This window comes from Blennius ocellaris (assembly GCF_963422515.1).
Source record: "Blennius ocellaris genome assembly, chromosome: 13".
Lineage (NCBI taxonomy): Eukaryota > Metazoa > Chordata > Actinopteri > Blenniiformes > Blenniidae > Blennius > Blennius ocellaris.
In genome coordinates, this window is record NC_137662.1 from 1,383,319 (window position 1) to 1,401,179 (window position 17,861).

At 50.0% G+C, this 17,861-nt stretch overlaps 1 protein-coding gene across 4 annotated transcripts in view; it reads right to left on the reverse strand.

Annotated features, from left to right (window-relative positions):
* Nucleotides 1–17,861, reverse strand: part of piezo1 (piezo type mechanosensitive ion channel component 1 (Er blood group)) — a 218,743-nt gene that overhangs the window by 169,423 nt on the left and 31,459 nt on the right. For all 4 annotated transcript variants that reach the window (XM_080507823.1, XM_080507825.1, XM_080507824.1 and 1 more), the window contains exon 4: nt 12,579–12,720. In XM_080507823.1, coding sequence (XP_080363949.1) covers nt 12,579–12,720 — 142 coding nt within the window. The remainder of the gene's footprint in view (nt 1–12,578; nt 12,721–17,861) is intronic.

Consider the following 17,861-nt stretch of genomic DNA (forward strand, 5'->3'; position numbering starts at 1 on the left):
GAACACTGTCAACTCTCCACCAACCTTCCTGAATGCTATCAACTCTCCACCAACCTTCCTGAACACTGTCAACTCTCCACCAACCTTCCTGAATGCTGTCAACTCTCCACCAACCTTCCTGAATGCTGTCAACTCTCCACCAACCTTCCTGAACACTGTCAACTCTCCACCAACCTTCCTGAACACTGTCAACTCTCCTCCAACCTTCCTGAACACTGTCAACTCTCCACCAACCTTCCTGAACACTGTCAACTCTCCACCAACCTTCCTGAACACTGTTAACTCTCCACCAACCTTCCTGAACGCTGTTAACTCTCCACCAACCTTCCTGAACACTGTCAACTCTCCACCAACCTTCCTGAACACTGTCAACTCTCCACCAACCTTCCTGAACACTGTCAACTCTCCACCAACCTTCCTGAACACTGTTAACTCTCCACCAACCTTCCTGAACGCTGTTAACTCTCCACCAACCTTCCTGAACACTGTCAACTCTCCACCAACCTTCCTGAATACTGTCAACTCTCCACCAACCTTCCTGAACACTGTCAACTCTCCACCAACCTTCCTGAACACTGTCAACTCTCCACCAACCTTCCTGAACACTGTCAACTCTCCACCAACCTTCCTGAACACTGTCAACTCTCCACCAACCTTCCTGAACACTGTCAACTCTCCACCAACCTTCCTGAAAACTGTTAACTCTCCACCAACCTTCCTGAACGCTGTTAACTCTCCACCAACCTTCCTGAACACTGTCAACTCTCCACCAACCTTCCTGAACACTGTCAACTCTCCACCAACCTTCCTGAACACTGTTTAGTCTCCACCAACCTTCCTGAACGCTGTTAACTCTCCACCAACCTTCCTGAACACTGTCAACTCTCCACCAACCTTCCTGAATGCTGTCAACTCTCCACCAACCTTCCTGAACACTGTCAACTCTCCACCAACCTTCCTGAACACTGTTTAGTCTCCACCAACCTTCCTGAACGCTGTTAACTCTCCACCAACCTTCCTGAACACTGTCAACTCTCCACCAACCTTCCTGAATGCTGTCAACTCTCCACCAACCTTCCTGAACGCTGTTAACTCTCCACCAACCTTCCTGAACACTGTCAACTCTCCACCAACCTTCCTGAATACTGTCAACTCTCCACCAACCTTCCTGAACGCTGTTAACTCTCCACCAACCTTCCTGAACACTGTCAACTCTCCACCAACCTTCCTGAACGCTGTCAACTCTCCACCAACCTTCCTGAACGCTGTTAACTCTCTACCACCAACCTTCCTGAACACTGTCAACTCTCCACCAACCTTCCTGAACACTGTCAACTCTCCACCAACCTTCCTGAATGCTGTCAACTCTCCACCAACCTTCCTGAACACTGTCAACTCTCCACCAACCTTCCTGAACACTGTCAACTCTCCACCAACCTTCCTGAATGCTGTCAACTCTCCACCAACCTTCCTGAACACTGTCAACTCTCCACCAACCTTCCTGAACACTGTCAACTCTCCACCAACCTTCCTGAACACTGTCAACTCTCCACCAACCTTCCTGAACGCTGTCAACTCTCCACCAACCTTCCTGAACGCTGTTAACTCTCCACCAACCTTCCTGAACACTGTCAACTCTCCACCAACCTTCCTGAACGCTGTCAACTCTCCACCAACCTTCCTGAACACTGTCAACTCTCCACCAACCTTCCTGAACACTGTCAACTCTCCACCAACCTTCCTGAATGCTGTCAACTCTCCACCAACCTTCCTGAACACTGTCAACTCTCCACCAACCTTCCTGAACGCTGTTAACTCTCCACCAACCTTCCTGAATGCTGTCAACTCTCCACCAACCTTCCTGAACACTGTCAACTCTCCACCAACCTTCCTGAACGCTGTTAACTCTCCACCAACCTTCCTGAATGCTATCAACTCTCCACCAACCTTCCTGAACACTGTCAACTCTCCACCAACCTTCCTGAATGCTGTCAACTCTCCACCAACCTTCCTGAATGCTGTCAACTCTCCACCAACCTTCCTGAACACTGTCAACTCTCCACCAACCTTCCTGAACACTGTCAACTCTCCTCCAACCTTCCTGAACACTGTCAACTCTCCACCAACCTTCCTGAACACTGTCAACTCTCCACCAACCTTCCTGAACACTGTTAACTCTCCACCAACCTTCCTGAACGCTGTTAACTCTCCACCAACCTTCCTGAACACTGTCAACTCTCCACCAACCTTCCTGAACAATGTCAACTCTCCACCAACCTTCCTGAACACTGTCAACTCTCCACCAACCTTCCTGAACACTGTTAACTCTCCACCAACCTTCCTGAACGCTGTTAACTCTCCACCAACCTTCCTGAACACTGTCAACTCTCCACCAACCTTCCTGAATACTGTCAACTCTCCACCAACCTTCCTGAACACTGTCAACTCTCCACCAACCTTCCTGAATGCTGTCAACTCTCCACCAACCTTCCTGAATGCTGTCAACTCTCCACCAACCTTCCTGAACACTGTCAACTCTCCACCAACCTTCCTGAACACTGTCAACTCTCCTCCAACCTTCCTGAACACTGTCAACTCTCCACCAACCTTCCTGAACACTGTCAACTCTCCACCAACCTTCCTGAACACTGTTAACTCTCCACCAACCTTCCTGAACGCTGTTAACTCTCCACCAACCTTCCTGAACACTGTCAACTCTCCACCAACCTTCCTGAACAATGTCAACTCTCCACCAACCTTCCTGAACACTGTCAACTCTCCACCAACCTTCCTGAACACTGTTAACTCTCCACCAACCTTCCTGAACGCTGTTAACTCTCCACCAACCTTCCTGAACACTGTCAACTCTCCACCAACCTTCCTGAACACTGTCAACTCTCCACCAACCTTCCTGAACACTGTCAACTCTCCACCTACCTTCATGAACACTGTCAACTCTCCACCAACCTTCCTGAACACTGTCAACTCTCCACCAACCTTCCTGAACACTGTCAACTCTCCACCAACCTTCCTGAACACTGTTAACTCTCCACCAACCTTCCTGAACGCTGTTAACTCTCCACCAACCTTCCTGAACACTGTCAACTCTCCACCAACCTTCCTGAACACTGTCAACTCTCCACCAACCTTCCTGAACACTGTTTAGTCTCCACCAACCTTCCTGAACGCTGTTAACTCTCCACCAACCTTCCTGAACACTGTCAACTCTCCACCAACCTTCCTGAATGCTGTCAACTCTCCACCAACCTTCCTGAACACTGTCAACTCTCCACCAACCTTCCTGAACACTGTTTAGTCTCCACCAACCTTCCTGAACGCTGTTAACTCTCCACCAACCTTCCTGAACACTGTCAACTCTCCACCAACCTTCCTGAATGCTGTCAACTCTCCACCAACCTTCCTGAACGCTGTTAACTCTCCACCAACCTTCCTGAACACTGTCAACTCTCCACCAACCTTCCTGAATACTGTCAACTCTCCACCAACCTTCCTGAACACTGTCAACTCTCCTCCAACCTTCCTGAACACTGTCAACTCTCCACCAACCTTCCTGAACGCTGTCAACTCTCCACCAACCTTCCTGAATGCTGTCAACTCTCCTCCAACCTTCCTGAACGCTGTTAACTCTCCACCAACCTTCCTGAACGCTGTTAACTCTCTACCACCAACCTTCCTGAACACTGTCAACTCTCCACCAACCTTCCTGAACACTGTCAACTCTCCACCAACCTTCCTGAATGCTGTCAACTCTCCACCAACCTTCCTGAACACTGTCAACTCTCCACCAACCTTCCTGAACACTGTCAACTCTCCACCAACCTTCCTGAATGCTGTCAACTCTCCACCAACCTTCCTGAACACTGTCAACTCTCCACCAACCTTCCTGAACACTGTCAACTCTCCACCAACCTTCCTGAACACTGTCAACTCTCCACCAACCTTCCTGAACGCTGTCAACTCTCCACCAACCTTCCTGAACGCTGTCAACTCTCCACCAACCTTCCTGAACACTGTCAACTCTCCACCAACCTTCCTGAACACTGTCAACTCTCCTCCAACCTTCCTGAACACTGTCAACTCTCCACCAACCTTCCTGAACACTGTCAACTCTCCACCAACCTTCCTGAACACTGTTAACTCTCCACCAACCTTCCTGAACGCTGTTAACTCTCCACCAACCTTCCTGAACACTGTCAACTCTCCACCAACCTTCCTGAACAATGTCAACTCTCCACCAACCTTCCTGAACACTGTCAACTCTCCACCAACCTTCCTGAACACTGTTAACTCTCCACCAACCTTCCTGAACGCTGTTAACTCTCCACCAACCTTCCTGAACACTGTCAACTCTCCACCAACCTTCCTGAATACTGTCAACTCTCCACCAACCTTCCTGAACACTGTCAACTCTCCACCAACCTTCCTGAACACTGTCAACTCTCCACCTACCTTCATGAACACTGTCAACTCTCCACCAACCTTCCTGAACACTGTCAACTCTCCACCAACCTTCCTGAACACTGTCAACTCTCCACCAACCTTCCTGAACACTGTTAACTCTCCACCAACCTTCCTGAACGCTGTTAACTCTCCACCAACCTTCCTGAACACTGTCAACTCTCCACCAACCTTCCTGAACACTGTCAACTCTCCACCAACCTTCCTGAACACTGTTTAGTCTCCACCAACCTTCCTGAACGCTGTTAACTCTCCACCAACCTTCCTGAACACTGTCAACTCTCCACCAACCTTCCTGAATGCTGTCAACTCTCCACCAACCTTCCTGAACACTGTCAACTCTCCACCAACCTTCCTGAACACTGTTTAGTCTCCACCAACCTTCCTGAACGCTGTTAACTCTCCACCAACCTTCCTGAACACTGTCAACTCTCCACCAACCTTCCTGAATGCTGTCAACTCTCCACCAACCTTCCTGAACGCTGTTAACTCTCCACCAACCTTCCTGAACACTGTCAACTCTCCACCAACCTTCCTGAATACTGTCAACTCTCCACCAACCTTCCTGAACACTGTCAACTCTCCTCCAACCTTCCTGAACACTGTCAACTCTCCACCAACCTTCCTGAACGCTGTCAACTCTCCACCAACCTTCCTGAATGCTGTCAACTCTCCTCCAACCTTCCTGAACGCTGTTAACTCTCCACCAACCTTCCTGAACGCTGTTAACTCTCTACCACCAACCTTCCTGAACACTGTCAACTCTCCACCAACCTTCCTGAACACTGTCAACTCTCCACCAACCTTCCTGAATGCTGTCAACTCTCCACCAACCTTCCTGAACACTGTCAACTCTCCACCAACCTTCCTGAACACTGTCAACTCTCCACCAACCTTCCTGAATGCTGTCAACTCTCCACCAACCTTCCTGAACACTGTCAACTCTCCACCAACCTTCCTGAACACTGTCAACTCTCCACCAACCTTCCTGAACACTGTCAACTCTCCACCAACCTTCCTGAACGCTGTCAACTCTCCACCAACCTTCCTGAACGCTGTTAACTCTCCACCAACCTTCCTGAACACTGTCAACTCTCCACCAACCTTCCTGAACGCTGTCAACTCTCCACCAACCTTCCTGAACACTGTCAACTCTCCACCAACCTTCCTGAACACTGTCAACTCTCCACCAACCTTCCTGAATGCTGTCAACTCTCCACCAACCTTCCTGAACGCTGTCAACTCTCCACCAACCTTCCTGAACACTGTCAACTCTCCACCAACCTTCCTGAACACTGTCAACTCTCCACCAACCTTCCTGAATGCTGTCAACTCTCCACCAACCTTCCTGAACACTGTCAACTCTCCACCAACCTTCCTGAACACTGTCAACTCTCCACCAACCTTCCTGAATGCTGTCAACTCTCCACCAACCTTCCTGAACACTGTCAACTCTCCACCAACCTTCCTGAACGCTGTTAACTCTCCACCAACCTTCCTGAATGCTGTCAACTCTCCACCAACCTTCCTGAACACTGTCAACTCTCCACCAACCTTCCTGAACGCTGTTAACTCTCCACCAACCTTCCTGAATGCTATCAACTCTCCACCAACCTTCCTGAACACTGTCAACTCTCCACCAACCTTCCTGAACACTGTCAACTCTCCACCAACCTTCCTGAACACTGTCAACTCTCCACCAACCTTCCTGAACACTGTCAACTCTCCTCCAACCTTCCTGAATGCTGTCAACTCTCCACCAACCTTCCTGAACGCTGTTAACTCTCCACCAACCTTCCTGAACACTGTCAACTCTCCACCAACCTTCCTGAATGCTGTCAACTCTCCACCAACCTTCCTGAACGCTGTTAACTCTCCACCAACCTTCCTGAACACTGTCAACTCTCCACCAACCTTCCTGAATACTGTCAACTCTCCACCAACCTTCCTGAACACTGTCAACTCTCCTCCAACCTTCCTGAACACTGTCAACTCTCCACCAACCTTCCTGAACGCTGTCAACTCTCCACCAACCTTCCTGAATGCTGTCAACTCTCCTCCAACCTTCCTGAACGCTGTTAACTCTCCACCAACCTTCCTGAACGCTGTTAACTCTCTACCACCAACCTTCCTGAACACTGTCAACTCTCCACCAACCTTCCTGAACACTGTCAACTCTCCACCAACCTTCCTGAATGCTGTCAACTCTCCACCAACCTTCCTGAACACTGTCAACTCTCCACCAACCTTCCTGAACGCTGTTAACTCTCCACCAACCTTCCTGAATGCTGTCAACTCTCCACCAACCTTCCTGAACACTGTCAACTCTCCACCAACCTTCCTGAACACTGTCAACTCTCCACCAACCTTCCTGAATGCTGTCAACTCTCCACCAACCTTCCTGAATGCTGTCAACTCTCCACCAACCTTCCTGAACACTGTCAACTCTCCACCAACCTTCCTGAACACTGTCAACTCTCCTCCAACCTTCCTGAACACTGTCAACTCTCCACCAACCTTCCTGAACACTGTCAACTCTCCACCAACCTTCCTGAACACTGTTAACTCTCCACCAACCTTCCTGAACGCTGTTAACTCTCCACCAACCTTCCTGAACACTGTCAACTCTCCACCAACCTTCCTGAACAATGTCAACTCTCCACCAACCTTCCTGAACACTGTCAACTCTCCACCAACCTTCCTGAACACTGTTAACTCTCCACCAACCTTCCTGAACGCTGTTAACTCTCCACCAACCTTCCTGAACACTGTCAACTCTCCACCAACCTTCCTGAATACTGTCAACTCTCCACCAACCTTCCTGAACACTGTCAACTCTCCACCAACCTTCCTGAATGCTGTCAACTCTCCACCAACCTTCCTGAATGCTGTCAACTCTCCACCAACCTTCCTGAACACTGTCAACTCTCCACCAACCTTCCTGAACACTGTCAACTCTCCTCCAACCTTCCTGAACACTGTCAACTCTCCACCAACCTTCCTGAACACTGTCAACTCTCCACCAACCTTCCTGAACACTGTTAACTCTCCACCAACCTTCCTGAACGCTGTTAACTCTCCACCAACCTTCCTGAACACTGTCAACTCTCCACCAACCTTCCTGAACAATGTCAACTCTCCACCAACCTTCCTGAACACTGTCAACTCTCCACCAACCTTCCTGAACACTGTTAACTCTCCACCAACCTTCCTGAACGCTGTTAACTCTCCACCAACCTTCCTGAACACTGTCAACTCTCCACCAACCTTCCTGAATACTGTCAACTCTCCACCAACCTTCCTGAACACTGTCAACTCTCCACCAACCTTCCTGAACACTGTCAACTCTCCACCAACCTTCCTGAACACTGTCAACTCTCCACCAACCTTCCTGAACACTGTCAACTCTCCACCAACCTTCCTGAACACTGTCAACTCTCCACCAACCTTCCTGAACACTGTTAACTCTCCACCAACCTTCCTGAACGCTGTTAACTCTCCACCAACCTTCCTGAACACTGTCAACTCTCCACCAACCTTCCTGAACACTGTCAACTCTCCACCAACCTTCCTGAACACTGTTTAGTCTCCACCAACCTTCCTGAACGCTGTTAACTCTCCACCAACCTTCCTGAACACTGTCAACTCTCCACCAACCTTCCTGAATGCTGTCAACTCTCCACCAACCTTCCTGAACACTGTCAACTCTCCACCAACCTTCCTGAACACTGTTTAGTCTCCACCAACCTTCCTGAACGCTGTTAACTCTCCACCAACCTTCCTGAACACTGTCAACTCTCCACCAACCTTCCTGAATGCTGTCAACTCTCCACCAACCTTCCTGAACGCTGTTAACTCTCCACCAACCTTCCTGAACACTGTCAACTCTCCACCAACCTTCCTGAATACTGTCAACTCTCCACCAACCTTCCTGAACACTGTCAACTCTCCTCCAACCTTCCTGAACACTGTCAACTCTCCACCAACCTTCCTGAACGCTGTCAACTCTCCACCAACCTTCCTGAATGCTGTCAACTCTCCTCCAACCTTCCTGAACGCTGTTAACTCTCCACCAACCTTCCTGAACGCTGTTAACTCTCTACCACCAACCTTCCTGAACACTGTCAACTCTCCACCAACCTTCCTGAACACTGTCAACTCTCCACCAACCTTCCTGAATGCTGTCAACTCTCCACCAACCTTCCTGAACACTGTCAACTCTCCACCAACCTTCCTGAACACTGTCAACTCTCCACCAACCTTCCTGAATGCTGTCAACTCTCCACCAACCTTCCTGAACACTGTCAACTCTCCACCAACCTTCCTGAACACTGTCAACTCTCCACCAACCTTCCTGAACACTGTCAACTCTCCACCAACCTTCCTGAACGCTGTCAACTCTCCACCAACCTTCCTGAACGCTGTTAACTCTCCACCAACCTTCCTGAACACTGTCAACTCTCCACCAACCTTCCTGAACGCTGTCAACTCTCCACCAACCTTCCTGAACACTGTCAACTCTCCACCAACCTTCCTGAACACTGTCAACTCTCCACCAACCTTCCTGAATGCTGTCAACTCTCCACCAACCTTCCTGAACGCTGTCAACTCTCCACCAACCTTCCTGAACACTGTCAACTCTCCACCAACCTTCCTGAACACTGTCAACTCTCCACCAACCTTCCTGAATGCTGTCAACTCTCCACCAACCTTCCTGAACACTGTCAACTCTCCACCAACCTTCCTGAACACTGTCAACTCTCCACCAACCTTCCTGAATGCTGTCAACTCTCCACCAACCTTCCTGAACACTGTCAACTCTCCACCAACCTTCCTGAACGCTGTTAACTCTCCACCAACCTTCCTGAATGCTGTCAACTCTCCACCAACCTTCCTGAACACTGTCAACTCTCCACCAACCTTCCTGAACGCTGTTAACTCTCCACCAACCTTCCTGAATGCTATCAACTCTCCACCAACCTTCCTGAACACTGTCAACTCTCCACCAACCTTCCTGAACACTGTCAACTCTCCACCAACCTTCCTGAACACTGTCAACTCTCCACCAACCTTCCTGAACACTGTCAACTCTCCTCCAACCTTCCTGAATGCTGTCAACTCTCCACCAACCTTCCTGAACGCTGTTAACTCTCCACCAACCTTCCTGAACACTGTCAACTCTCCACCAACCTTCCTGAATGCTGTCAACTCTCCACCAACCTTCCTGAACGCTGTTAACTCTCCACCAACCTTCCTGAACACTGTCAACTCTCCACCAACCTTCCTGAATACTGTCAACTCTCCACCAACCTTCCTGAACACTGTCAACTCTCCTCCAACCTTCCTGAACACTGTCAACTCTCCACCAACCTTCCTGAACGCTGTCAACTCTCCACCAACCTTCCTGAATGCTGTCAACTCTCCTCCAACCTTCCTGAACGCTGTTAACTCTCCACCAACCTTCCTGAACGCTGTTAACTCTCTACCACCAACCTTCCTGAACACTGTCAACTCTCCACCAACCTTCCTGAACACTGTCAACTCTCCACCAACCTTCCTGAATGCTGTCAACTCTCCACCAACCTTCCTGAACACTGTCAACTCTCCACCAACCTTCCTGAACACTGTCAACTCTCCACCAACCTTCCTGAATGCTGTCAACTCTCCACCAACCTTCCTGAACACTGTCAACTCTCCACCAACCTTCCTGAACACTGTCAACTCTCCACCAACCTTCCTGAACACTGTCAACTCTCCACCAACCTTCCTGAACGCTGTCAACTCTCCACCAACCTTCCTGAACGCTGTTAACTCTCCACCAACCTTCCTGAACACTGTCAACTCTCCACCAACCTTCCTGAACGCTGTCAACTCTCCACCAACCTTCCTGAACACTGTCAACTCTCCACCAACCTTCCTGAACACTGTCAACTCTCCACCAACCTTCCTGAATGCTGTCAACTCTCCACCAACCTTCCTGAACGCTGTCAACTCTCCACCAACCTTCCTGAACACTGTCAACTCTCCACCAACCTTCCTGAACACTGTCAACTCTCCACCAACCTTCCTGAATGCTGTCAACTCTCCACCAACCTTCCTGAACACTGTCAACTCTCCACCAACCTTCCTGAACACTGTCAACTCTCCACCAACCTTCCTGAATGCTGTCAACTCTCCACCAACCTTCCTGAACACTGTCAACTCTCCACCAACCTTCCTGAACGCTGTTAACTCTCCACCAACCTTCCTGAATGCTGTCAACTCTCCACCAACCTTCCTGAACACTGTCAACTCTCCACCAACCTTCCTGAACGCTGTTAACTCTCCACCAACCTTCCTGAATGCTATCAACTCTCCACCAACCTTCCTGAACACTGTCAACTCTCCACCAACCTTCCTGAACGCTGTTAACTCTCCACCAACCTTCCTGAATGCTGTCAACTCTCCACCAACCTTCCTGAACACTGTCAACTCTCCACCAACCTTCCTGAACGCTGTTAACTCTCCACCAACCTTCCTGAATGCTATCAACTCTCCACCAACCTTCCTGAACGCTGTCAACTCTCCACCAACCTTCCTGAATGCTGTCAACTCTCCACCAACCTTCCTGAATGCTGTCAACTCTCCACCAACCTTCCTGAACACTGTCAACTCTCCACCAACCTTCCTGAATGCTGTCAACTCTCCACCAACCTTCCTGAACACTGTCAACTCTCATACATTTATTTGGTTGGGAGGGGGGTGCCCCCCACTCCCCAGGCCCCCACCAGGCCACTACGGGATCTCGTCCTCCACCAATCCAACCATGAATAGGGAGGGAGAACCACTACCCAGTCCCCCCGGAGGTGCCACGCCCGAGCGAGCGTCCCCTATACTCCAGCCGCACTCACCCCGGAACACGGCGGGACCACAGCGGGAGGTGCTGGGGGGAGCCCCCCCCCCCCCCCTCCACCCTGTGGGGTGTTGGGTGCATATAGAGATGTGTATTTGTGTTTTGAAGAGGTTGTGCAATGTGTGTGTCTAGGGTGCGGTTTAAAATTGAGGGGTAGTGGGGGGGGGGGGCAGGCGTTCTACCACTGCCCAGCGGCAGAACCCTGAAAGCCAGCTTATCCCCTCAAGACCCTGCGTGACTACGCGTAGTTAAAATTGTGGGCGGCGCAAAGTCGGGGGAGGGACCGACCACAGTTAAGTGGCCTGGACCCCCCACCCTAGGCCCCGTCCACTGGCCCCTATTGTTGAATTGTCCTCAGTATTTCCTGCAGCTCAGAGGTTAAAGTCTCATCGTTTGATGTCCACAAGGTTTTGGGCTCCAGAGATTGTGTTCAGTGTGACTCGGGTCCAAACGGCTCCCAGGGTAGAAGGTAGAAGAACATCTGGACTAGAGAAACACCTCAGTGATGAGACGGTTCACACTCTAAAACGTTTCTCACCAAGTCCACAGAAGGTTCCTGCAGATCCTTTAAGGAACGCAGCCTCATGTTCTGAAATTCTCCAGACCAAAACAATGGATTGGACTTGATCGGCGTTAGCTCCGCCCACTGACTTTGACGGGCGAGTTTGACAGATAAAATAAACTCATGAAGCACCGCAACACCGGACCATGAATTTTTTATTTATTTTTTTTGTTTGTTTTTGTTTTTTGTTACATAAAATGAATTGGCCTTTTACTGAAATAATGAGACATTTAATCAATGATTTCATGGTGGATTGATTTTAATTTAGGCCTAATTAAAAAGTCTAAACTTCCCTACTGGACCTTGTCATGAGAGTCAGGAGCTCTCCCATCTCCTGCTGGTAATCTAGATTAATCCAGATTAAAACTGACTTTAATGTGTTCAACACTAACACTCACTGGTCCTGTGGACGTGTGAAGGCGTATGTCAGGCTGAACATCAATATTCTGTTCACTGTAATTCACTGGTTTGCTTCTGCTTCCACATTTATTCCCGGGATTGGAACGTTTTTATCTTGTGTTGTTATGGAAACTGAAGCAGAGTCTGAAGATGCAGACCTCCTGAGGGAGGAAGACCTCCTAAAGGGAGGAAGACCTCCTGGTGGAGGAAGACCTCCTAGTGGAGGAAGGTCTCCAGGAGACTCACCGACGTGATGTTGGCTGCAGCAACCATCGCTCTGTTCCTCAGCAACCTGTTGCACAGCAACACCGTCACCAGAGACACCAAGCACACTCCAACATCGGGACAGAGCAGACGAGCCACGGCCCAGGGGTCGTCCAAAGGAAGCCTGGGGGGTGAGGGGGGGCGGGGGTAGAGGGGGGGTGGGGGGAGAGAGGGGGGATGGTGGTGGTGTGGTTATAGAGGTTCAAAATGCAATGGAGTCATATTTCATTTCTTGACTGAAGGTTAAAGGTGACCCCTAACCCCAGCAGGAGAGAGCAGGAGTTAGGAAAGGAGGAGGAGTTAGAAGAGCAGGAGTAAGGAGAGCAGTAGGAGTTAGGAGACCAGTAGGAGTTAGGATACCAGGAGTTAGGAGAGCAGTAGGAGTTAGGAGAGCAGTAGGAGTTAGGAGAGCAGTGGGAGTTAGGATACCAGGAGTTAGGAGAGCAGTAGCAGTTAGGAGAGCAGTAGGAGTTAGGAGAGCAGTGGGAGTTAGGATACCAGGAGTTAGAAGAGCATGAGTTAGGAGAGCAGTAGGAGTTAGGAGACCAGTAGGAGTTAGGAGACCAGTAGGAGTTAGGATACCAGGAGTTAGGAGAGCAGTAGGAGTTAGGAGACCAGTAGGAGTTGGAGAGCAGGAGTTAGAAGAGCAGTAGGAGTTAGGAGAGCAGGAGTTAGGAGAGCAGTAGGAGTTAAGAGAGCAGGAGTTAGGAGAGCAGTGGGAGTTAGGACAGCAGGAGTTAGGAGAGCAGTAGAAGTTAGGAGAGCAGAATTTAGGGGAGAAGCAGGAGTTAGAACAGCAGGAGTTAGGAGACCAGTAGGAGTTAGGATACCAGGAGTTAGGAGACCAGTAGGAGTTAGGATACCAGGAGTTGGAGAGCAGGAGTTAGGAGAGCAGTAGGAGTTAGGAGAGCAGGAGTTAGGAGAGCAGTAGGAGTTAGGAGAGCAGGAGTTAGGAGAGCAGTGGGAGTTAGGACAGCAGGAGTTAGGAGAGCAGTAGAAGTTAGGAGAGCAGAATTTAGGGGAGAAGCAGGAGTTAGAACAGCAGGAGTTAGGAGACCAGTAGGAGTTAGGATACCAGGAGTTGGAGAGCAGGAGTTAGGAGAGCAGTAGGAGTTAGGAGAGCAGGATTTAGGAGACCAGTGGGAGTTAGGATACCAGGAGTTAGGAGAGCAGTAGGAGTTAGGAGACCAGTAGGAGTTGGAGAGCAGGAGTTAGGAGAGCAGTAGGAGTTAGGAGAGCAGTAGGAGTTAGGAGAGCAGTGGGAGTTAGGATACCAGGAGTTAGGAGAGCAGTAGGAGTTAGGAGAGCAGGAGTTAGGAGAGCAGTGGGAGTTAGGATACCAGGAGTTAGGAGAGCAGTAGGAGTTAGGAGACCAGTAGGAGTTGGAGAGCAGGAGTTAGGAGAGCAGTAGGAGTTAGGAGAGCAGGAGTAAGGAGAGCAGTGGGAGCTAGGATACCAGGAGTTAGGAGAGCATGAGGTAGGAGAGCAGTAGGAGTTAGGACAGCAGGAGTTAGGAGAGCAGTAGAAGTTAGGAGAGCAGAATTTAGGGGAGAAGCAGGAGTTAGAACAGCAGGAGTTAGGAGAGCAGTAGGAGTTAGGATACCAGGAGTTAGGAGACCAGTAGGAGTTAGGATACCAGGAGTTGGAGAGCAGGAGTTAGGAGAGCAGTAGGAGTTAGGAGAGCAGGAGTTAGGAGAGCAGTAGGAGTTAGGAGAGCAGGAGTTAGGAGAGCAGTGGGAGTTAGGACAGCAGGAGTTAGGAGAGCAGTAGAAGTTAGGAGAGCAGAATTTAGGGGAGAAGCAGGAGTTAGAACAGCAGGAGTTAGGAGACCAGTAGGAGTTAGGATACCAGGAGTTGGAGAGCAGGAGTTAGGAGAGCAGTAGGAGTTAGGAGAGCAGGATTTAGGAGACCAGTGGGAGTTAGGATACCAGGAGTTAGGAGAGCAGTAGGAGTTAGGAGACCAGTAGGAGTTGGAGAGCAGGAGTTAGGAGAGCAGTAGGAGTTAGGAGAGCAGTAGGAGTTAGGAGAGCAGTGGGAGTTAGGATACCAGGAGTTAGGAGAGCAGTAGGAGTTAGGAGAGCAGGAGTTAGGAGAGCAGTGGGAGTTAGGATACCAGGAGTTAGGAGAGCAGTAGGAGTTAGGAGACCAGTAGGAGTTGGAGAGCAGGAGTTAGGAGAGTAGTAGGAGTTAGGAGAGCAGGAGTAAGGAGAGCAGTGGGAGCTAGGATACCAGGAGTTAGGAGAGCATGAGGTAGGAGAGCAGTAGGAGTTAGGACAGCAGGAGTTAGGAGAGCAGTAGAAGTTAGGAGAGCAGAATTTAGGGGAGAAGCAGGAGTTAGAACAGCAGGAGTTAAGAGAGCAGTAGGAGTTAGGAGAGCAGGAGTTAGGAGAGCAGTAGAAGTTAGGAGAGCAGAATTTAGGGGAGAAGCAGGAGTTAGAACAGCAGGAGTTAAGAGAGCAGTAGGAGTTAGGAGAGCAGTAGGAGTTAGGAGAGCAGTAGGAGTTAGGAGAGCAGTGGGAGTTAGGATACCAGGAGTTAGAAGAGCATGAGTTAGGAGAGCAGTAGGAGTTAGGAGACCAGTAGGAGTTAGGAGACCAGTAGGAGTTAGGATACCAGGAGTTAGGAGAGCAGTAGGAGTTAGGAGACCAGTAGGAGTTGGAGAGCAGGAGTTAGAAGAGCAGTAGGAGTTAGGAGAGCAGGAGTTAGGAGAGCAGTAGGAGTTAGGAGAGCAGTAGGAGTTAGGAGAGCAGTGGGAGTTAGGACAGCAGGAGTTAGGAGAGCAGTAGAAGTTAGGAGAGCAGAATTTAGGGGAGAAGCAGGAGCTAGAACAGCAGGAGTTAGGAGACCAGTAGGAGTTAGGATACCAGTAGGAGTTAGGATACCAGGAGTTAGGAGACCAGTAGGAGTTAGGATACCAGGAGTTGGAGAGCAGTAGGAGTTAGGAGAGCAGGAGTTAGGAGAGCAGTAGGAGTTAGGAGAGCAGGATTTAGGAGAGCAGTGGGAGTTAGGATACCAGGAGTTAGGAGAGCAGTAGGAGTTAGGAGACCAGTAGGAGTTGGACAGCAGGAGTTAGGAGAGCAGTAGGAGTTAGGAGAGCAGTAGGAGTTAATAGACCAGTGGGAGTTAGGATACCAGGAGTTAGGAGAGCAGTAGGAGTTAGGAGAGCAGGAGTTAGGAGAGCAGTGGGAATTAGGATACCAGGAGTTAGGAGAGCAGTAGGAGTTAGGAGACCAGTAGGAGTTGGAGAGCAGGAGTTAGGAGAGCAGTAGGAGTTAGGAGAGCAGTGGGAGTTAGGATACCAGGAGTTAGGAGAGCATGAGTTAGGAGAGCAGTAGGAGTTAGGACAGCAGGAGTTAGGAGAGCAGTAGGAGTTAGGAGAGCAGGAGTTAGGAGAGCAGTGGGAGTTAGGACAGCAGGAGTTAGGAGAGCAGTAGAAGTTAGGAGAGCAGAATTTAGGGGAGAAGCAGGAGTTAGAACAGCAGGAGTGAAGAGAGCAGTAGGAGTTAGGAGAACAGGAGTTAGGAGAGCAGTAGGAGTTAGGAGAGCAGTAGGAGTTAGGATACCAGGAGTTAGGAGAGCAGTAGGAGTTAGGAGACCAGTAGGAGTTGGAGAGCAGGAGTTAGAAGAGCAGTAGGAGTTAGGAGAGCAGGAGTTAGGAGAGCAGTAGGAGTTAAGAGAGCAGGAGTTAGGAGAGCAGTGGGAGTTAGGACAGCAGGAGTTAGGAGAGCAGTAGAAGTTAGGAGAGCAGAATTTAGGGGAGAAGCAGGAGTTAGAACAGCAGGAGTTAGGAGACCAGTAGGAGTTAGGATACCAGGAGTTAGGAGACCAGTAGGAGTTAGGATACCAGGAGTTGGAGAGCAGGAGTTAGGAGAGCAGTAGGAGTTAGGAGAGCAGGAGTTAGGAGAGCAGTAGGAGTTAGGAGAGCAGGAGTTAGGAGAGCAGTGGGAGTTAGGACAGCAGGAGTTAGGAGAGCAGTAGAAGTTAGGAGAGCAGAATTTAGGGGAGAAGCAGGAGTTAGAACAGCAGGAGTTAGGAGACCAGTAGGAGTTAGGATACCAGGAGTTGGAGAGCAGGAGTTAGGAGAGCAGTAGGAGTTAGGAGAGCAGGATTTAGGAGACCAGTGGGAGTTAGGATACCAGGAGTTAGGAGAGCAGTAGGAGTTAGGAGACCAGTAGGAGTTGGAGAGCAGGAGTTAGGAGAGCAGTAGGAGTTAGGAGAGCAGTAGGAGTTAGGAGAGCAGTGGGAGTTAGGATACCAGGAGTTAGGAGAGCAGTAGGAGTTAGGAGAGCAGGAGTTAGGAGAGCAGTGGGAGTTAGGATACCAGGAGTTAGGAGAGCAGTAGGAGTTAGGAGACCAGTAGGAGTTGGAGAGCAGGAGTTAGGAGAGCAGTAGGAGTTAGGAGAGCAGGAGTAAGGAGAGCAGTGGGAGCTAGGATACCAGGAGTTAGGAGAGCATGAGGTAGGAGAGCAGTAGGAGTTAGGACAGCAGGAGTTAGGAGAGCAGTAGAAGTTAGGAGAGCAGAATTTAGGGGAGAAGCAGGAGTTAGAACAGCAGGAGTTAGGAGAGCAGTAGGAGTTAGGATACCAGGAGTTAGGAGACCAGTAGGAGTTAGGATACCAGGAGTTGGAGAGCAGGAGTTAGGAGAGCAGTAGGAGTTAGGAGAGCAGGAGTTAGGAGAGCAGTAGGAGTTAGGAGAGCAGGAGTTAGGAGAGCAGTGGGAGTTAGGACAGCAGGAGTTAGGAGAGCAGTAGAAGTTAGGAGAGCAGAATTTAGGGGAGAAGCAGGAGTTAGAACAGCAGGAGTTAGGAGACCAGTAGGAGTTAGGATACCAGGAGTTGGAGAGCAGGAGTTAGGAGAGCAGTAGGAGTTAGGAGAGCAGGATTTAGGAGACCAGTGGGAGTTAGGATACCAGGAGTTAGGAGAGCAGTAGGAGTTAGGAGACCAGTAGGAGTTGGAGAGCAGGAGTTAGGAGAGCAGTAGGAGTTAGGAGAGCAGTAGGAGTTAGGAGAGCAGTGGGAGTTAGGATACCAGGAGTTAGGAGAGCAGTAGGAGTTAGGAGAGCAGGAGTTAGGAGAGCAGTGGGAGTTAGGATACCAGGAGTTAGGAGAGCAGTAGGAGTTAGGAGACCAGTAGGAGTTGGAGAGCAGGAGTTAGGAGAGTAGTAGGAGTTAGGAGAGCAGGAGTAAGGAGAGCAGTGGGAGCTAGGATACCAGGAGTTAGGAGAGCATGAGGTAGGAGAGCAATAGGAGTTAGGACAGCAGGAGT